Source organism: Protopterus annectens, chromosome 10.part0 (assembly GCF_019279795.1).
Source record: "Protopterus annectens isolate FY-2018-M chromosome 10.part0, PAN1.0, whole genome shotgun sequence".
Classification (NCBI taxonomy): domain Eukaryota; kingdom Metazoa; phylum Chordata; order Ceratodontiformes; family Protopteridae; genus Protopterus; species Protopterus annectens.
Genome location: NC_056744.1, coordinates 1,184,348,871 through 1,184,371,960, shown reverse-complemented (window position 1 = coordinate 1,184,371,960; position 23,090 = coordinate 1,184,348,871). Strand labels below are relative to the sequence as shown.

The window sequence follows — 23,090 nt, the reverse complement described above, 5'->3', positions numbered from 1 at the left end:
TTGTAGGGATGGGTGGGTGCTGGGTTTGTTTATTGTTTTGTGGGCAACAAGCAGCTAGGAGTGGGCAAGGTAATTGGGTAGTTCAGGCCAGTGGTGTCAGCAGTTTGATAAGCTGGATACAAACTTTTATTGCAGAAAACCTCTAGTTTATTTTTAAGGTGGAATGGAGGTTAGTCAGGATAGGTGCTGCATACAAAAGAACAGGGGAGAGAAGATAAGATGTTGCTAAGAAATTCCTATAGCAGTCAGTGAGAAAGGGTTTGTTTCTGTAGAGGAAGCCAACTTTTGGTGAGTTTTCTTGATGGCTTGAGTGACGTGTTGATCATATTTTAAGTTATCATCAAGACATGAAGATTTGTGTTGGAAACTTTATTACTTATTTAATTTATTTGACATTTGTTAAATTCATTCATTTGAGGTTTTATTTGCTGACATGATGTTGAAGGATTGTTCCTGTGCTGACAGAGATTTGGATGAAAATAGCATTACTTTTTTTTAAGCATTTAAAAATAGTTGGAAGTCATCTAGTCAGGCTTCAGCTGAGGAAAAGGAGTCCAAGGTCAACTTGCGGAGTAGTGTTAGACTTAGTGCAGAGCATGTGAACATGGCATCATGACACTAAGGATGCTTCTTTAGTAGCTTTATGAAGTTAAACAATGAATATGTTATACGGTAAATGGCTTAAAATAGACCCCTGAGGTATGCCAACTGAGGCAGATGATACTGATTCCAATTTACAACCTGGACTCAGTTGGTGAGAGAGTTGTAGAACCAGCTAAGGGATGAATGGAGCAGGCATTGGTGCAAAGCTATGTCAAATGCTTTTGACATGTTTAAGAGGAGGGAGGATACTGGCTTGCCTGTGTTTCTATTAGAGTTTATGACTTCAGTAAAACTGAGAAGAGCAGTACTGTTGCTATGGTGAAGTTATAACCATGCTGAGTGTTACAGAGGAGATTGTTATTGTGAAGATAGGAAAGGAGTTGGGAATGAATGCATTTTTCTAATATTTTGGAGAGTGGTGGTAAAAGGGCTATAGGCCGGTAATTGGAGAGGACAGTGGATGTTCCCACCTTTATGTAGAGGTATGATGTGGGATTTTTTCCAGATGGTAGGGATGTAGCTTTCTTCAACTGACTGGCTTATGAGTATAGATACAGAGTATGCTATTGCATCTGCAGTGATTCAGAGATATTACAGTGGTAGGTTTAGTTTCTAAGGTGTTTTGGGAAAGAAGAGATAGCTACTTGTTGAAGGAAGAAAGGATTTTGGTAGTGATTAGTACTGTTTGGGATAGTGAGGCTGATGGGTGGTTTGCTGTTAAGCAAGGAGAGGAGAGAATATAAGAAATGTGTATTGATGTGGGTATGGGGACTGAGTTGCTGTTGGTAGCTGGTGAATGAGTGGTTGTTTGACCTGGTTGTAAAAGCCATTTGATTGCATTCCAGAAAAGCTAAGGGTTTTGTTGGTGGTCATCTTGGAGCTTGGGAAAGTAATTAGTTTTGTTTGAGCTGATTTATTCGTTTAGAAAAGTTCTTAGGCTGTCGAAAATATTGCCATTTTGTGGTGTTTTATCAGTAGACCATGCTTTCAAGGCATTACCTCTGTTTATCATGAGTTGCCTGGTTTCTCTTGTGAGCCAAGAGGTGCTACTGGATTTGATCCATTTTGACCTAATGAGAGCTAGTTCACTTATTATGTTCAGGAATGTGCTGCTAAAGTGACTTACGGCATCAACTAGGGGTAAGTACTTTAGAATACCTCAGTTGTATTTGTTGAATAAGCTAATGATGATGTCATTAGTGTAGGAGATGAGTGTACATACATTTTTATATTACGTCTGTATGTGCATGATTATACCGTTACACACCAAAGGACAGCAGATGGTCACTGATGGTGTCGGGTAGGCAGCCAGCAGTGTTAATGTTGTTAGGGGTGGTGGTTTGGATCCAGTCTAATGAAGACTCCCTGTTACTGCATTTGGCTATTCGAGTAGCAGTAGTGATAATTTGGGTAAAACCAAAGCAACTGATGGAGACTGTGGGAGAGTCAGAGCTGATAAGTAGGTAGTCCATTTTAACGTCACCTGGAATGACGGTTTCCTTATTGATATTATGAGAGATCCAATACAGGAGTTCTTCTTGTAATGGGATGTTATTTCCAGAAAGGACACAGATGGCAGTGATGCATATGCAGTTCTGTTTGCTGATTTGCAGGAGAGAGAGAATTATTTTGGTTTTGAGAAAGCTGGGATGGCTGAGAGGGTAGGACGTGATTTCAATGTGTTTTTGTATGTAAAAGCCACACCAACAGCTTTCTTATGCTCTCTGCCACTTTTAATGATGTTGTAGCCTGGAGGAAGAATTTCCTGGCATTTAGTACTTGGTTTTAGGCAGGTTCCTATGGCTATTAGTATGTCAGCGGTGTATGAGAGCAAGCTTAGTTGAGGGGTGTGTGTAGTGAAATAATTTTTTATATTTAGTTTTCATCTTTAAATTATTTGTGTGTAGCATAGGTTCTTCTTTGGTGTATTTGTAATTAAAGAAAGTATGGGATATTTTAGAATATAGGCCGTGTGCTATAGCAGGGTGAGAGGGGGGAAGATTTAGAGTTATGCTACAGTGTTCTGGACAATGAGGTTGTGTAACAATGGAGTGTGATAAGATGTAGCATGGGCAAGAACAGAGAGTAGAAGTAGAGAAAGTAAGTGAAAGGGTAGCATAATATAGGTGCAGAGGAGAAAAGTAGGTAGGAAGAATGTAACAGGTATGAAGAATTTAATAATAATTAAGTGGGTGTAGGAATATACAGCTAGATGTTATACACCCAGGGTATAGTGAACATCTCCAAAATCAGATAACCTGTGTAAATAATTAAAGGCAACATGACATTTTATAGCACTGTCAAAAGTTTTTTTTTTAATTCTTGAACAACATGTAAATTGCAAATGTGTGGTGTGGTGGGAAATGAAAAAAGTTACTGTTTCATCCCTCCCCATCTGCAATCTCCAAGTGTCTGGACTGTGGTGTGCGTTCTGCTAGTCTGTCACTGATGGATAGTAACACTCCCAGCCCTGACATTAACATTAATTTCACATATATAGGTATATATCTATCTACCTACTTCCCTAATTTTACTAAGTAAAACAAACTTCACTTGATAAAATAATATCCATTTGCTGACATGACCTGGAAGTGTGCAATGCACACAGAAAATAAAATATATAATACAATACTGGGAAGACCGGGATAATCAGTGGAAAGATTCCAGCACAGGCAGGAAGAAGGAACAGGGGGAACTGATTGACCTTCAGAAGGATAAAGAATAAGGACTAAATAGGTTTCATCCTAGGGTCCACAGAAATCTGGAGAGCATGCTGACAGACCCCTTGATTATGATCTTCCAACAGATCACTGAAGAATGGAAAACACCAACTGTGCTACACTTGTACAAGAAAGGAGATAGAAAGACATAGTTTTAGGTTAACAACAGTAGCAGAAAACATCTCAAAGAAAAATCCAAGGAAAGAATCCTGACCAGAAGGCTGGCAGCATCTCTAGAGGACAATAATGTCCAGGACAAAAGCCAACATGGGTTCATGGCTAGGAACAGCTGTCAATCAAGTCATCTCCAGTCCATGGCCAAGTTATAGGTGAACTTGACATGGGTGTCTACCTACTCAGCAGAGGGAATCTAGATGGACCAAGGCCTCTGACTCAGACCCACAAAGGAGGCTAACAGGAAATTGAAAGGGCTGGGGTAAGACCAAAACTGTGGAACTGGACAGCTGCACAGACGAATGGTAGGAAACAGAAAGTTATGGTGAGACGGCCAATATCAGGAACCATGAAAATAACTACTGGAGTACCACAGTAAGCTGCCATGGGTCTGGTACTTGTCATTGGTCTGGTCTCAGGCACATCTGAGGGAATACAGGACAGAATCAAGGATCAGTCTCTTTGTTGATGAAATAAAGAGATGTGCAACAGCAGAAAATGACAAGGTGGAGGGACAGTCTACTGAAGGACTTGAAAAGGCTGAACAACTGTGCAAAAGGTGTCAGTACAGGTCAAATTCACATTAATTCAAAATACAGCAATTTCATCTCAACAACCCAGGTATGATTCAACAGCAGGGAGGGCTACAGCAGATGGCAATAGAGATCTCCGGGATGCTGATCACAACTGGATTAAAAGAACAGGACAAGGGCAGTGTCAGCAGCAAAAAGAATAATAGGGTGGTAACCATTCCAAATGTCGAGACTCACTTCAGCAAGTCCTGCACTATGAGACTGAAAGGCCTACACCCTAGACTTTCATACACCAGGTCTGAGATGTAATACATTTATCTCTAACTTTACCCCCTCTCCCTCAGCTTATAACTGAAACTGACTTTCCTCCAGCTATCAAACTAGACCAAGATCTAAAAGTGCTAGCAAAAGTTAAAAATACTGCATCAGTGGCTCCTGACAATATGTATAGATTTATCTTAATAGCATTAAGCATAATTTAGCCACACTCCTAGCAAGTCTGTTCGCTCTCAGCCTCCATACAGGTTTTGTACCAAGCAAATGGACAGCAGCTATAGTAATTTCCCTGAATAAAGCAGGACCTTCCACAAACCCGGCAATTACAGACCCATAAGCCTGCCTCATATGCAAAGCCATGGAAAGACTTATCACAGAATTAATCAATCAAGACATAGGGGAACCTCCAAATACTGGAACCATCTCAGTTTGGATTTATCAGGGCAGATCATGTTTTCTCAACCTGGTGGATTTTTTGAAAAGGTCATCAAAGAAATGAGTGAAGGCAAAATGGTACACACCAAATACCTTGACCTAACTAAATTCTGGGAACAAACCCCTGTGTCACCTGCTGGATACTAACTGGCTTACATATGATGCAGATAATCAAAATAGGGGACTTTACCTCCACAAAGAGACCAGTCACCAGTGGAGTCCCCTAGGGTTCTGTGCTGGCACCTTTCCTGTTTGGCATCTACTTTTCTGAAGTAAAAGCCATTACCAAAGGGCTCTAGCTGACTAAGTTTGCAGATGACTGTAAGCTAGGAGCAGTCTATGAATCCTCAACTAACTTAGCCATCCTGCAGGAAGGTTTGCCTCATTTACTGCACTGTTATAACTTGATATTACTTGTGAACCTCTGCTATCTCTGTAAAAAACAAAAACAAAAAAAAAATCTTGCTTTTTTCCCACTTTTCTGAGAGTTAAAAAAGTTCAGTTACAGGCTTGCTGTTCCTGAACTGTTTGAAAGTTTCTGTGAGGCCATTTTTGCTTGGGCTGGAGGAGGGTCTCTCTGTTGATCAGTGGCAGTGACTAACATTGAGCAGCTTCCCTGCCCCCGTAGAGGTGGTTACTGACTTGAAACTGTAGTTTTATTTTCCCTTTTGGGTCTATTCCTGCTTCTTTCCAGCCCCTGCTATCAAGCACGCTTTAACGTGCTTTAGCGGAGTTGCCACTAGAGCAGCATCGGGCAGCCGGTTAAACAAGGTTAAACTCTTTGTGGCCCCAGAAAGTCTGTTCTTCAATTTTTCCCTTAGAACTGCTCTGTTAGGAACCTAAACAGTTTACACCTACACTAAAAAGTGCAGCACTTGTTCCAAATAGCTTTTTCTTCTCAAAAGCTCAGCACTTGTCTTATAAGCATATCCCTTGTCTTATAAGCATTCTCTTTGCAGGTCAAGCACTCCTATATTATACAAATCTCTCACTATCAAAACCCCCAGGAGTGCCCACTTCCCTGCTAAGCCCACTACTTTTCTGTCTCATACCAACTCATAATTCTTTCTAGCATGTCGAAGGGTCAGATGCTGGCGCCTCTCCTGCCCAGTTGGTGAATCTGGGAATTCTGAGACAATGTTACAATTGCCTCATGTACACGGACAACCCTCTCCTCCTCCCACGTAACACTAACACTTGTGAGAGATGCAGCTATTTAGCCAGACTGGAGGCTGAGCTCTCTCAACTCAGGACTGACAAGACCAGGCAGGAGGAGAAGGCAACTACACACACCACAATACCAGTCTCACATAACTCAACCACACCACTGAATCAAACACATAAACACACTAAGACATACTCGGAGGCTCTGAGTAAAAATTTACCTAAACAGCAGAGGCCTCCAAAGCAGACACCCAAGCAACTGCAAACTCAATATACCACACAAACAACACATAAACAACAAAATCAGTGTGCAAAGCAGTCACTGCCCTTAAGGCCAAATACAACACCAAACATACTTGTCATAGGTGACTCCATAGTCAGACACACTGACGTCCCGCTCACCAGACTGAGTAAGGAAAAGGTCACAGTAAGCTGCCTGTCGGGAGCTAGAATCCGCCACATAACACAAGCACTCAGGTCTCTCAACAGCAGGTACAAGTACGACTCAGTCATTGTCCATGCTGGTGTCAACGACCTGAGACGTACCTCTTTGGACTACATGAAAAGAGACATTGAGGAGCTCTCTGATTATGTAGCCCAGGCAGGTATGACCCTGACCTTGAGCAGTATCCTACCTTCACCTAGAATGATGCCACAATACAGTGATAAGATGATCAGCTTTAATAATTGGCTTAAATTCTGGTGTCATTCAAAGGGGATCCAATGTCTGTCTGCCTGGGATGACATGCTGGACAAGCCACGCTGCTTCGCAAGGGACGGCTTGCACCTGTCACCCCTAGGCTTCCGGATATTGGCAAAGGCTCTTGCCACCCCATAGTGCCTTTTTAGGCAAGGCTCAAATTCTAAACCTACCACCCTAGAACACAAAAAGTAAAAACTAAGGGTAATGCTGCTCAATGCCAGAAGTCTCAATCTCAAGATGCACGCACTCGAGGCCCTTCTCAGTATGGAGAACATCGATGTCTGTGATGTGACAGAAACCTGGTTCAAGGCTCCTGAGAGCACCCCAGCACTAGCAGGTTTCACCTCATATCATGCGTTCCGCCCCAAAATCCGGACAACACTAAGAAAGGAGGGGGGGTGTCCATATTCATAAAGGACACCCACACCTCAAGGTTGGTGGCAACGCACGATGCATCAGAGACCATCCAGGTGCAATTAACCATAGGCAAGACTGCTCTGCAATTTGTAGCATGTTACAGGCCACCCTCTCAAACTCAGGAACCTCACATGGCCTTCCTGAAAACAATGGAGGGGATAAATGTATCTCCAAACACCATCATACTAGGTGACTTCAACTACCCTAATATAGACTGGGAACACTACTCAAGCCCAAACACTCTAGCCCAAAGGTTCCTGGAGTTCATAAACTCAAATGCCATGGAACAACTAGTCACCATCCCCACAAGAGGAGAAAACATACTTGATCTCATCATCACGAACATGGGATCACAATGTTCAACACCGGAAGTATACCCCTCACTGGTGAGATCAGATCATAAACTAATCTCGTTGGAGGTCCTCATCCCGCCTCCACCTGAAATAAAAAAGACCACAGTGAAAAACTTCTCAAAAGCCGACTTCACACTTCTAAAAACTAGTGTGGTCTCCTTTAAGGCCCCTGAGCCAGTGGTAAACATTACTCAAACCGCTGAATCACTTACAAATGCCTTCTACCAGCACCTACAGGACTGCATGGATCAGGCAATCCCAAACAAAACTAAGACTCTTTGTACCAAAGGCAAGCGTCCAGTCTGGTGGACCCCAGCCATAAACAAGCTCTGCAACAAAAGGAGGAAGCTACTACAAGATAGAGCAAAATCCTTGAAAGGTAAGACACCTTTGATCATTATAAGTAAAAAACTAAGAGCTCTCATAAAATCATCCAAGGCAAATTTTGAGAGAAAAATCGCCAAGGACTCAAAGACAATCATAAGGCCTTCTTTAGCTATGTTAGAAACCTAGGAGGAAACTCCCAGATATGCTCAGAATTAGTTCAAAATGATGTGAAGATTACTGAACCTACACACACTGCCAACATACTGGCTGACAGGTTCAGTGCAAACTTCTTCCCCCCCCCAAAAGGAGAGATATCTGTACCAGAGGATTGTAGCCCTCAAACATCTCCAACGCCCAGGTGAGAACTGCTCTCTCCAAAGCAAAAAGCACAGCATCCATGGGACCGGATGGTGTCCCCGGCTGTGTGCTCCACGAACTCAATGAGGAATTAAACCCGCAGTTAGGACAGCTGTTTAATCTTAGCCTCACCTCAGGATACGCACCAAAGAGTGGCGCACGGCGACTGTGGTCCCACTTCACAAGGGCGGTGCCTCCACCGACCCTGGAAATTACCGTCCCATTAGCTTGACAAGCCTTATCTGCAAAGCCATGGAGAGGATCATAATGGAACTCATAAATAAAGACATAGGGAACTTGCAGACTTTGGATCCAACCCAGTTTGGCTTTGTCAAAGGCAGATCATGCCTTTTAAACTTGGTTGACTTTTCGAGACAGTCACCAAGGCCATTGATGAGGGAAAGGCAGTCCATACAGCCTACCTTGACCTGGCAAAGGCCTTCACACAATACCCCACTCAGGTATCATCGAAAAACTCATCAGCTTGAATGTAAACCCATACATCACAAGATGGGTTGCAAACTGGCTAAGTGACAGAACCCACAGGGTCAGAGTTGCTGGAGCCATGTCAGACTCAAAGCCTGTCACAAGTGGTGTCCCACAGGGCTCAGTCCTGGGTCCACTCTTGTTCGGCATCTACTTTTCTGAAGTACAAGCAAACACAGGAGGGTTATGGCTGACAAAGTTTGCAGATGACTGCAAACTGGGTGCCATAGTCGAAAACACATCTGACACAGATATCCTTCAGAAGGGCCTCACAGAAATGGATAACTGGTGCCAGAGCCATGGCCTAAAGTTAAATGCCAAGAAATGCATAGTCATACCCTTCGGGAAAAACAAGGTTACCCCTAGCTACCATATAGGTGGCAATCCACTGAGCACAGAAGAAGTCATCAGGGATCTGGGGACCCAGGTTGACAGTAGCCTTCGCTTGACACTCATGTTGCTAAAGTAGTTAGGAAAACCTTCTACATTGCCCACCTGATCATGAAGGGATTCACATCTAGATCAAGGGAGGTCATCGTCCCCCTGTACTCATCACTCATTAGACCTATGATTGAGTACAATGCCCCATTCGGAATGTATCTGACCCGACACCTGCAGCAGCTGGAAAGGCCCCAAAAGTTCCTCACCAAAAGGATAAAGGGTCTCAAAAATATGTCTTATGCTGCCCGACTGAAAGAACTCCAGCTCTATTCAGTCTCATACCGCTTGCTCAGAGGTGACCTGTGCTTGACATATAAGGCCATGTCAAACCCTGATTTGATGAATATGCTTCACCTCAAAAAATCTAGATCCCTCAGAACCACAAGGGCGGAAGACTTAAACCTTGACACGGTTATTAATAGAACGTGCTGGAGGGACAGATTCATCACCCAGAGACTCCCTATGCTGTGGAACAAAATCCCGGTACATGTGAGGCAGAGCACCTCGCTGGCCTTGTTCAAGAGGAATCTTGACCAATGGATGGGGGATCGCAGATATACCCCAGGGATTACTTCAGTGTCACTGCTTGACAGAGGCACAGCAAAATAATAGGCATAGTTTTATTCAAACTAAAGGGGTGGCGAAAGCCAAATAACTATGGGCTAGGCTTATAAATGCCCTTGGGCAGATAGCCTAGTATGAACCTATGAACCTATGAACCTATAAAGAACTGGTGCCAAAATAAGCACCAAATGCCAACAAATGCATTACTGCAACCTTTCGGAATTCAACTACCACAGGTAACTACCACATTGACAATACACCCCAAAGGTTGACCTCGCTGTTCGGGATTTCAGAACTTATGTGGACAGAGGCCTAACTTTTGACAAACATGTATCTGTTGTTGTAAGAAAGTCATTCTACATTGCACAGCTTATAAAATACAGGGACTGTGTCTATATCTAGGGATGTCATTGCCCCCCTTTACTCAGCCCTCATTAGGACAACCACTGAATATAAAGCTCCCTTGGCATGTATCTGTCCAGACACATACAACACCTGGAATGCTCACAGAGATACCTTACTGAAAGGATATACGACAAACATCACTTACATGGACCTACTCAAAGCCCTATCACTATATCCAGTATCCTACAAACTGCTAAGAGGTGATCTGTGTCTGACATAAAAGGTATCCTCCAACACATTACTGATGGATTTACTACACATCAGACAGTCAAATGGCATTAGTAATACTAGGTCTAGGAATCTAAACCTCTTCTGCAAAATCAACAGAACATTTTGTAGGGACAGGCATACCTCACAAAGGATATGGCTGCTGTGGAACCGACTCTACATCCACGTAAAACAAAGTTCATCCCTGAACATATTTAAGCGCAACTTACATCTATGGATGGGAAGCAGAAATTTACGTCAGAACTACCCCCTGCACTACTAATGGAGAGAGGTAGTTCCTAAATGATTTATCCCATGTATGGGTCCCCTCAAATTATTTATGGTATGACCCCATTTTTCTCATTAGGGGTAATATATAATTATTGACCATGGGATGGGTAAGGTCAAGCTACAACCAAGTAAGATGGGTCATTTCAAGCACAAAAACAGAATTTGGCTAGGTTTAAAATGGCCCGCAAGAGCAGCTAATCTAGTACTTACTTATGAACCTATATCTCTCTGAATATTCCCTTTTCTCTGAGGTATGGCAATCTCAGAGTTGGTATATGTATAAGTTTTGGTGGGGGTGTGGGGGGTTTACCCCTACACTGGGGAGTGTGGGGGTCTAGCCCCCTGCAAAAAAAAATTTAATGGAGAAAAGCGATATTCAGTATTTGATCTTCTCCTACATTTTCAATCTTTTTATTTTTGGTGTGTTGGCACCGAATATTACAAGTGCCAACATTTCAATAAAGAGTCTAATAGGGTTTCTCCTCAAGGGACAGATTCCAAAGAGTAGTGAACTATATTAAAAATGTAGAGTGGAAACAGCTATGCTCCAAGACACACACTTGGAAAGAAGTGAACATGTGAATCTGATAAAGATAGGTTCGTTATTCAGCAGAATACCTGCAGCAAAGGAAGAGACGAGTACTTATATTAACTGCAAGAAGAGCTCTAATAATAACAAAAGATAATAATGGCAGAGTTTTAGTGCTAAGGAGCTGCTGGCAAGGAAAAGGATGACACTGGATTTTACAGTCCACCAAGAAATGCTATAATGGAGCTTAAGAAAAATCTGGGAGAAATAATCAGCTTTCAGCAAAGAATATTACTTGTAAGTGGGGACTAGAATTTGATTTGCAGCAGTGGGGGCCCAGAAAGGGAAAATATAACAAAGGAGAGTAAATTTTTAAAAGAAATTTATGAAAATATTTGGCATGGAAGATGTGAATTCAGTACTACGAGTTTGTAGTGAATTTACATATTACTCCCCAAGATACAAAAATTGGGCTATGCTAGACATAATTTACATTTCACGGGAACATGTCCCTTTAATTGAAGGTCTTGACATGCACCCAATAACTATTTCAGACCATGCACCAATAATAACTAAAATAAAAAAACAGGGTAATGAAATAAAAATGAGACACTGGCGCTTTCTCACCTATCTGTTGAAAAGAGAGGAATTTAAGGGATGCGCACTGGAAATTATTCAGGAGATATTAGAAAAGATGCAAATTTCTTCTGAAAGAATAGCGAGGGAGTGGGATAAAATAAAAGTCAAACTTAAAAATAGGGTGGAAATAAAAGAAAGAAAGATATGGTTAACATGTAACAAGAATTACTGACAAATGTTAAAGTATTGCAGACTAGGGAAATTTCACAGATCAAGAAGAGTAACTGCGGAATGCTAAACAGAAAATAAGAGATTATCTTAATAATAGGCATGAGTTTAAAAAGACTGCTGTTAAGCAACTGTTTTTTGATAATAACTCTAAAGACTTTTAGCACAAGGACAGGGGAAACGGAAAGCAGTAAGGGCTGTCACCAAGCGTAGGGAGTGTATAACAAGGAAGATAAGAGACACTGTAGAAGCATTAGAAATATATTTTTAAATTCCATGAAAGTCTGTATAAAGCAGAGAAATATGGGAATCAAGAAAAGGTACAAATGGAAATGTTTATGCAAGAATTAAATATGCCAGGGTCGGAGGTAGAGGACGCTCAATTACTAACAGTTAGGATAGGAGGAGATGAGATAAAAAATAGTGATGTATAACTAATCTAAAGGAAAGTCTCCAAGAACAGATGGTATTCCTGTGGAAGTTTGGAAACTAGGGACAAAAATGGTACAGATCTGGAAGGTTTTGTTTTATTTAAAGAGGAGGAGAACTACCAACATCCTGGAAGAAAGCAGTGGTAGCTGTAAAAAATAAAGAGGGTAAATACCCATCAGATCCAGCTTCATAAAAGCCCATTTCAATACTAAATCATAATTATAAAGTGTTTATGTCTAGACTGGCTAAAAGAATGGCAAAAGTGATGCCAAAGTTGATAAATATGGATTATTGTGATTTTGTGGAGGGGAGGCAAACATTTGACAACATTAACAGAACAGTGATGATCCAGAGGTAGGCAGAATGTAAGAAAATACAACTGGTGTTGGTAGGTCCTGATGCAGAGAAAGCATCTGACAGAGTGGGACTTTATGAGCTGAGCAGTGGAAGCATTTGCATTTCCTGATAAAATTATAATGTTGATTAGGTGGATATATGAGGGATTGGAGGCGAAAATTTAAGTGGGTGGGGTTCCCTCTGATAATTTCTGCTTCAGCAGAGGAACTAGGCAGGTATCTCCTCTCTCCCCTTTGTTGTTTGCACTATATTTAGAACCACTGGCAAAGAAAATAAGAGAATCAGAAATTCAAGGATATAATAGCTATGGTAGTCAAGAAAAGCTGTCTCTATTTGCAGATGACATTATTTTATATTTGACAAAACCAGAAAGGGAGATTATAGTGCTGTGGAACATATTGAGACAGTTTCAAACCCTTTTGGGATACAAAATTAATGAAGTTAAAACAAAAGCAATAGCGGTAAACTATGTACCCACATAAGAACTGGTTCAGCAATATCCGAGAAAATGAAGTATTTAGGAGTATGGATTAAAAATGATACCAGTGTGGCAGCTAAGGATACTTGGGAGAGACTAAACAAAAAATAATACAAAAACTTAGGAAATGGAAGCTCTGTTATATTGATACTAATAGCAAGATACAAGCAGTTAAAATGTTTTTAGTCTCTATATATAGGTCAAGCATATTTTTATCAACCAGAGGAGAAGTATTTTATATGCCGGGGGGGGGTGGCAAGAGTCAAATGGGATAATCTTATTTTTCCAGTAGAACAGGGTGGATTGGGATTACCCAAGTTGAAGAGGTATTTCACAGCAACATAGTTAAGGCTCCTATACATAGCACAATCTGAAAACTATAATTCATAATGGAAAGAAATTATGAAACAGGGGGGCTGGGATTTTGGATTTAGGCTTTTAAGGAGAACAATAATAATCTTACAGAATATTATATTCTTAAAGTATCAGAAGGTATTCTAAGAACTAAGCTACTACTGGAATGGAGAAAGGGGATTCTGCTGATAGGGATGAATACAATTAGGGATACAGACAATAGGCAAGAAGGGGCGGGAATATACTGGAGAAAATTGGCAAAAGAACCAAGGTATTGGGAGCAAATAACTAGATTGGGAAAGATAACAGAATGGGAAGACACCAAGAACTTATTTGGACTGCTGGTTAGAGATTGCCTTCCATACCAAGGACTGATATCAGAATACAGGCAAAGAGAAAGAAATGGGGGGTCCTAAACAAAAGGCTAGCACTGGTAGAGTTTTTGATAGAATCTAGAACAGAAGTTGCCGTTAAGAAAGGAATTAGTACAGCATATAAAATATTGCATTATACCTATAAGAACCAATCAGAGGAGGTTAGGAAGGATTGGGAAGAGAGACTGGATAAGCAATTCACAAAGAAACAATGGTATGCAACAAAAATCTAGAAGATTTAGGATTTTTGCCTGGAAGTGTTTACATAAGTATTTTATACCCCAAGCAGTCTCCAAAGAATTTTTATCAGTTATACAGCAAATGCTGGAGGTGTGATGGGGAAGAAAGAGGTCACTGGGAATACATTTTCTGGGAGTGTAATGAGTTGGCGGACTTTAAAGATTACCTGCAGTCTGCGCTATCAGAGATATTGGGTGAGCAAATTGGAGTAACTAGGTAAATGATTTTTTTTGAGCTACGATACAGAATCGGAATTGCCTAGACATAGTAAAGTCTTGCTGACTCTAATTATGATGGCAGCCAAAAAAAAAAAACAATTACTAGAAAATGGAAATCAAGTGTAAAACAGCTTTACTAGAAGTAATGAAGATGGTAACAGAGGTAAAACAACTAGAACTGGGATCTTTGGAAAAGGGTTGGAGCAAATTACATAGGAAAAATGGGAAATGTGGGATCAATACATGCAGAGGAAGAATGAGATTTAAAAGAACCAAGTAAAAAATAAAAGCAATAAACGGGCCGTACACTCAAGGATAAAATTTAATATAGCAAATGCAGACAAAAAGAAAATGTATTCAGCAGTTTCATCTCTCAAAGGAGACTTCTTCAGAATACAACAGGTGGAGGTAATGGTGAGAATTCACAGCCTAGCATGAATATTCATGAGGCTAACCAGGAAGGGATGCGAGTTTCGAGTCCCACTGGCTCATCGGGACACGTGACCGGGAGGCAGGAATTACAGCAAGTAGAAGGAATGGCGTTATGCAGACAGCGTTCCTTATCGAATATGGGCTTTGCCTCAATGGTTGGTTTAAAATGCAGAAGTGCACAAAGTGAGGAGATACGAGGAAGTCAATTGCACAATAAAGGTACTGTGTTAACTCAAAATGTTTCCGCTTGTACAGACAAACGAACTGAGGGCCCTCAGATGTCAACGGCAGTAGAAAGTATTAATATGACTATGAACAATGAAAATAACCTTAAGTTTAACAAATTGTTAACTAAGCAATTTATTTTTGCTAATTCAAATAACAACGATGAGACATTATCCAGGGTTTTGTTACATGATGACGGCAAAGATTTTGGTTCTCTGAAAGACTTGATTTTTCATTTGGAAAAGAGACTTTTCAAACTTAAAACAACACAGATGGATATTGCCTACCTTAATGAATGCTTAGCTTTGAAGGTGGTCCCACAGGGAATTAGATTGTATAAATTCCCTTTTGGTGTTTTTTACGATAGTGAAGTTATTGAAGACTTCAGACAGTTTTTTGATGACATAGGCATGAATTTAATGAAAAAAAAATGTTTTTTTTATGAAAGGCAAAAGGCCGTTTTATCACAGGAGGTTGATGGATTGGATGTTAAAATTAGGGAGGATTTACTTTTCCCACAGTATTCTAGTTTATACTACAAGATATTGGATAAAGTGGAAAAGAGGTGCAATAATATTTTTATAAGAAAAAGCGTAAATTGGAACATGATTTAAAGCAGTACCAAAATAAACAGGTTTATTTTACACCACACACTTCAAATGATGTAAATAGTTATGAAAAAGGACTGCAAGAAGTGGAACTTACAAGTTATAGTGAGGTTTTGAGGGACAACCATGCTAATGGAAGTACTGTTGAATCTATACCTGATGAGGGTGAGGGTTTTCAAACGGTCAGGCACTCAGAAAGATTAGGCCAGAGAAATGCACAAAGAGGGGAGTACAGGCCCGACAATTTTCCACAGGCACAGAAGAGGCATTTTTATCAGAGCAAGAGCAGGTACAAGAATTAACAAGTAATATCGTTAACACTTGCAATAGGTTTTAATATCTACAATTATACAGATAGAGAGGTTACCAATGATTATTTTAATCTATTGGCTAAAGGAATTAAATTTATACCAAAGGAAATGGGGAATTTGGTTGACAACATAACAGCCCTGAAGTTATATACCAGGAAGTTAAATTTGGAACTCCATTTTCAGGAGGTAGCCACAGGGATTATGGATACTGTACCACAGGAGAAAAATGTATGGAAAATGAGAAGCACATATAACCCACCCCTACATCCCCTTTCAGACACCTTCTAAAAACTTGTAATGGAGGATATATATACTATTCACATGTCTAATAGGAAGATTCCTTGGAATTTGACCAAGGAAGAATATGGGCTATTATCAGAGCTTAGGAGTGATAAAACAATACATATTATGAACCCAGATAAAGGGGGTGGGGTGGTTATATTTAAACAAGATGACTACATTAATGAGATGCAACAGTTACTCTTCGAGGAAGAAACATATTTAATAGTGTCCAAGAACAAGATTAACATTTCTTATTCTAGAACAGACTTATACCTTGAAGAATTTTTGATGGACAGTAGAATCGATGTGGATTTGTATAACTTTTTGTGTAGAAAACACCACACTATTCCGGTATTCTTTGGAATACCTAAAATACACAAAAATATATTAAAACCCCTTTTTAGACCCATAGTAGCTGCAAGGGGTTCTAAAACACACCCCTTAGCGGTATTCATTGATCAAAGTGTACAACATGTGATAGAAAAAACACCTCATTTGGTCAGTAATTCTTGGGACTTTTTAGGTACCCTCAAACAAGAACTATGGTCTAGTGACCTGATGTTTTTAACCATAGATATCAAGGACCTATTTACGGTCATTCCTAAAGAAGAGGGTCTAGACGTTTTTGAGGAAATACTTTTCCAACATTCAGATTTGTCCCATGATGATGTGACTCTGATATGTGAAATTATGAGGTTGATATTGGAGAACAATTTCATCTGGTTTGAAGGGGAATATTTTCAGCAAATTCAAGGAGTGGCAATGGGGATGGCCTGCGCCCCGGTTTATGCAAACTTGGTTCTTCTGGGTTGGAAAAGTAAACGTGATAGGTTGCCCATTTTGGAAGGAAATAAAATCATATTCCCGCTTCCTGGATGATATCTTTATTTTGTGGTAAGGTACAGTTGTAGAGTTACAAGAATTCATTAGGTATTTAACTAATACTACTAACTTTTTGCAATTTACCTACAACTATAACAAACAAAGTATCAATTATCTGGATACCTTCATTTCGCATGATGTCGGTGGTTTCAGATCTAGAGTATACAGAAAAGACACTTTTTGCAATGGTTACTTACATTTCGATAGTAACCATCCTCTACAACAACAAAAAAAAGGGTATTATTAAGGGACAAGCAATAAGGGTGGCCAGGAAGACATTACATGTGGAGGATTTAAAGGTGGAACTGGATACTATTTTTGAAATGTTTTCAGGGAGAGGTTATCCCAAGCTATTAATAGAGGAAATCATTGAAGACATCTACAGGAAATGGGGCACTCATTACAAGCCACTCCTGGGGATAGGTTTGTTAAAGGAACACAATGCATCGGTTAATTTTAATTATAATAAAGTTGTGTCTACCACCTAACCAGTAGTATACAAAAGCATTCATTCAAAACTGGAATATATTTAGGACCAACCAAGTGGTTTTGGGGAAGGTTGGGACCCAGCCTAGATTTATTACTAAGACAGCACCAAACTTTAAGAAATTATTGGAATCCAAATTCACAAAACAGGATAGCCATACCCAAGAAACAGTAGCCTGTGGTAGATGCAGTCAATGCCCATTTATTATGAAGGAGGTTTCGTTAAGACTAAACAAATGTTTGAAAAGTTTGGTGTTTTTTTAAAAGGGTAGTTGCTGCACCACTAGGGTGGTTTGTTTAGCAGTATGTGATTCCTGCACATCTTTTTATGTGGGAAAGACGGAGCGAGCTTTAAAATCAAGGGTTTACGAGCATATAAATGACTTAAAGAATAAGAAATTAAGCAGTACCCTTTATAAGCATACACTAACTTGTGATTCTAAAAAAAATTGTTTGGAATTTTAGAAAAAATTACTTTAAATCCTAGAGGGGGATATTGGAAAAATGTTCTGAAAAAGGAGATGGAATGGCAGTTAAAATTGGCTTTAAATTGGTTTTAAATACCATTTTAAATCAGTTGAAATTTAAGTGTATATTTTGTTTCCATCATCATACATACATTTTTTATTATTTTTATTTTTTTCTGGTTCTTTTTTCCACTTGATTTAAAATGATGTGTAATAACAATACTAACTAATTATACAATTATATAGGTTTTTATGGTTCTTGTACACAGACCTGAAGAAGTCTAGAAGGACAAAAGCGATCTTTGTTAACAACAGGTTATGAAAATAGAAATTGATTTTTACATGCAAAATGTATATGTATATATTTACATACATTTTTTGATTGCCAAATGAACTAATGTTGATATATTTCCAGCCATGTAGTATATTGTCTTGGATAAAATCAAACTTAATGATCTACTTAATAATTTGGTTAAATAAGAGGTACCACATCATTACATAATTTTATTTAAAGTACATAAGGGTTATATATTATTATGACAGCTACTAAGTAGGGCAGGACCAGCTTGAATGTCACACTGATGGGGGAAGGGATGTGAATTTAACATGTGTACCAATAACACTTTGTTTTACAGCACAATAAACCACTCCCATGCCTGGTAAAAATCATATATATATTTAGAAAGCTTGTGAGGAAATTATTACTCTATTTTTGTTTTACTTGGATCGCTTGTCTGTATACTTAATAAAGGATTTTTGACTGGAAACAGACTGCCTGCCTTGCTTGGATTACTTTCGAATACTTAGTAATGTGTACAATTATATATTTTCTATTATTACTTTTTGTTTTGTTTTGTTTTGACTTAAGACGAGTTTACATTCGCTACTTCTACTACTATTTTCTGATCTGATTAATATACAGTGATTAACTAGACATATATGGACTGAAAGTCTTCCACACAGAGAAGTTTCTTACACTGTTTTGTTTTTGGACCCACTACACTTTAGTGGGTTGTTTTGAGACTTTGGGGATACCACGGAGATTACTTGTTTTTTAAATTGTTAATATTAACCTCATTGGTTTGAGCAGTGATTGGTGGGGCAATTCATGAGGTTATTTTAAAATGGTGTAGGCAATGTATTTTGTTGTATTCTGAAGAAGTCTCCTTTTGTCTGTTTTTGCTATATTAAATTTTATCCTTGAGTGTATGGCCCGTTTATTGTTTTTATTTTTCACTTGGTTATTTAGAGGTTTAAAAGAAGGCAGGAACTGAATGAGCTATGTAACAGCTGGCTGACAATGACTGGATATATTAAAAGTGACGTATAATGTTTGCAGCTACAGTTGTGTTGGCACAGTTTGTAAAGTATAAAGTTTACAACTGAGATAGTGTTTTTATGGTTTATTTTTATTTATGTAAATGTAAGATGGCCTATGTCATACATGAAAACTTAATAAAGATTTTTTTTTTGCTTAAAAAATAGGACAGATTCCAAAAGACCAGACCATGAGCATTGTGTGTAGCTCTGGTGACCATGTATAGAAAAGGACATCAGGCTGAAGGAAGGAATCAAAGGGAAGTTACCAGTAAGATCCATGGAATGGAGAAGAAGCAACATGATCACAGTTTAGAATAAACAGAAATCTTACTGAGACCAGAACAAACAGGGAAACATAATGCTGGTCCTCAAGCTCATGTAAAGGAAACGTGAAAGTGTCATTCTGAACAGGAAAGAAAGACAGATAGACAGATGGGAAGAAATGATACAGGTAGCAGACTGTAGGGAATAATTAGTCCCCAGATCTCTCAAAGTAGCTTTTCACAGAAATGGTTGTGGACTCATGAAATGAACTGCCAGAATTGATGGTGAAGACAAAATTCGCATAGGCTTTTAAAGGGGGCTTGAAGCAAGTGGAGAAATGAGAAGGGAAGGGTGGGATGTAGGGGAGGTAGAATGATAAATGCAAGTAAGAAGGCAGACTAGACAGGCTTCTTGTCCTCCAGCTGTTAAGTAAATGAAATGTAATGCATCTCTCCATCTCCCAGCTAGTTTATGTAGTGCAATATGAAGAAAAAGGGAAAGGTGCCTTCCCTTATCTGTATGATTCAAGCAAGAAACGACTCTACTACCCTGGGATGGAGAAGTCAAAGTCTTCACCTTCACCATCTCCTCTACCAAAGAATGATACTCTAGAAAGCTCTGTGCAATTTGTTCTGGTGTATTATACTCACTACAAAACTAAAACGTTTTAGTGATGTATTCAGGACACAGAACAGTGCAGAAATCAGTTGGTGTGACATACCTGCAAAAGGGCCATTGAAAGGGGAGGGGTCAATTTCATGGTGACTGATAATCTGAAAAAAAAATTAAGAGAATTTCTTGTCTTGATAAACAGTTGAAAAAGACCTGGATTGAATTAGGATGGGGTTGAAAAAGACCTGGATTGAATTAGGATGGGATTGATGAGCTCCATTCTATGAAGTAACAGTAGTGCAATTACTGGTTTGAATGTCAGTCCAGTGATGCTGAAGAGCTAAAGTTACTGAGTGGTCATAGTCCCTTGAAGAAAGCTTCCCTGTTGAAACAGCATCTCAAACTAAGAGCTTTGTGTGCATCTGTTTCAGAAAATTGCTGCTTGTGTGCTTTATTTTATTTTGCCTGTACTGTGTACATTACTACACATCCAGATATAATTATTTAACAATTACAAACATTATAGGAACGCAGGTTTTTCTGTTTTTCAGTTAATATTTTACAAGGTACCAAACATGGTTTGCTTGAAAAATGTTTTGTAAACATTTGAAACAAATGCAAATAAACAACAAGAAGATGAGAGTTAATTTTTGGTTTAAAACTTAAGGAAAAATGCCTACCCATAGGCTCCATTACTGATAAGTTTGATGTTTTCAAAGTCCTCCTCAGAAGGCGCTTTCTTTGGCTGTACTGAAGCTCCACGGCTCTGAAAATAAAAGAATCAAAGCCAATCAGTGATGTCTTAGAATATTTACACAGCAAAATCCTATGAATAATCTCTAAAATTAAAAAGTAGCTATCTTTAATGGTTTAATGGGTCTGTGTGAGGACAGACACAAAATCAGTGAATCATAAGGATCTCACCTTTGCGGCAGTACTGAGGTTCTTCACTTTGACATTTGTCATTGCTACAGAATCCAAACTGGCATAGGTCACCAAGACTTTATAGGCACATTTGTGGAATGCATATTCTACTGATACAATGTGAAGCCAGTACAAAAGTTTAAAGAAAATTCAGGAAGTAACAGTAGACACTAGCAACCAAAAACTATTTTAATTTTATATATTCACACTTTGTTGACTGGGTTAGTCCCACTAGGCCGTATGGGAAATTTGGCCTTGGCACTGGGGAACATCACTATTTTACATCTAAGTGAGCTATCACCAGTTCAGGCAGATGGGGCCATGGTCTAATGTCTTGTCCAAAGGACGACACCCCCAACTTATGCTGTATGGTGCACTGCAGTGTCAGTACTGGAAAATTAATACAACGACCAAGCGTGGGAACAGAAACTGCAGTTTTATCTTCCAGCATCAAAGCTAAGTGTGATTTCTGTTGTGCTACTGAGACTGCTGCTACAACCGTACTCATCACCAGTTATGGTAAAAAGTGACTGAACGGCAGAGAGTGAGAAATGTTCTATGTTCAGCCCATTCTGTCGTCCTTGGATTTTGCTGCAGGTTTAAGTACGGTTTATCAGGGATCGACAAAAAAAAAAAAAAAAGCACATTTCAGAAAATTACATAACACAGCAGTGAGTTGCAGTGTGGTCCAAGTTGGGCAAACTGAAAAACTTTGATCACAGCAAGTTGGATCAGCCTGCAAATAAAACACTTCTGACTGCAAATAGCTAAACAAAATTATACTCTTTTTGCAATGATGTACAGAAATAGAAGACAATCTTTTACATGCAAAAATAATCTGTTTTACAACAGCTCTGTCAAATATTTTTAGTGATCACTGATAAATATGCCTGTACAGTAAAACAGATTATATTCTAAAATATTAGCAGTTTTTACTTTTTCAATTTGTTTAGTAATGAAAGCTGGACCTGCTGAGTGTTCAGCAAGGCTTAAAAGCATTAGTATGACCCTCTCTTCCTTCAACCATCAAAGAAAGTGCTGCTGTAAATCAAGGGGAATCCATATCTTTAGCATTACAGATGCTTTATTTCCTTCTTGTCATTCATTTTTCTAATTTTGTTTGAAGATCTTCTTGTTTAATAAAGAATTCTGAGGTAGAGCTTGCAGTTTGTTAAATCTAGTGGTACTGCTCTTAAGCTTTAACATGTTCCTCTCCATTCTCATCTTAAACAGTCCCCCCCCCCCCCAAAAAAAAAGTCAGACATAAGGACTCGTCTATACATTAATATGGATGTCAATGAAATTACAGTAGTATGGACAGAAAGACGTATCCCACACGACTGGAGAATAAGAACTTGGGTAGTACAAAGGTATCAAACTCCTGTCATACTGCATGAAAGTGCTAGACAAGGTGATTGATTAATGGATATGTAGAATAAGAGAAAGTTAGACAGGAGGTGAGCAGTTTGGATTCAGATCAGGATGCAGCACAACTGACCCAATACTTCAGTGAAACAGACAGTAAAGAAGATGCTAGAAACGAGGAAAGAGTCCAACTAGACATTCCTATTATTAGAGAAAGCAAATGACAAGGTCCCAAGAAATCAGATTTGTACAGTCCTAAGATGGTTCAAGACTCCAAGAAACATTGGTAGAATTACTGCAAGCTGCGTACAAAGACCCAATAACACACGTATGAACACTGGACTCAAAGAAAAATTTTCCAGTTAGGAGTGGGTGTATGCTAGGGTTCAGCTCTGAGACCACTACTGTTCATACTGGTGATGGACTACATTAGTAAACAGGTCAGTGGGGACAGATCAACAAAGCTGCTGTGTGCAGATGATGTGGCATTACAGGCACATTCTGAAAAGGACCCTGTGCAAATAACAGGGGAAATGAAATACAAAACTGAAGGCACATGGAACTGAGTAAAGACTACACAGTTGTCATAGCAACAAATGGGGAAATCAGAAAAAACTGAGATAGAAAGGGAAACAGTGGAACAGGTTAACAGCTTCAAGTATCTGGG

General features: G+C 39.3%; 1 protein-coding gene across 7 annotated transcripts in view; it reads right to left on the bottom strand.

Annotated features, from left to right (window-relative positions):
• MAST2 (microtubule associated serine/threonine kinase 2) overlaps positions 1 to 23,090 on the bottom strand; it is a 2,532,505-nt gene that overhangs the window by 369,130 nt on the left and 2,140,285 nt on the right. For all 7 annotated transcript variants that reach the window (XM_044085935.1, XM_044085937.1, XM_044085936.1 and 4 more), the window contains one exon: positions 20,815 to 20,900. In XM_044085935.1, the coding sequence (XP_043941870.1) occupies positions 20,815 to 20,900 (86 nt within the window). The remainder of the gene's footprint in view (positions 1 to 20,814; positions 20,901 to 23,090) is intronic.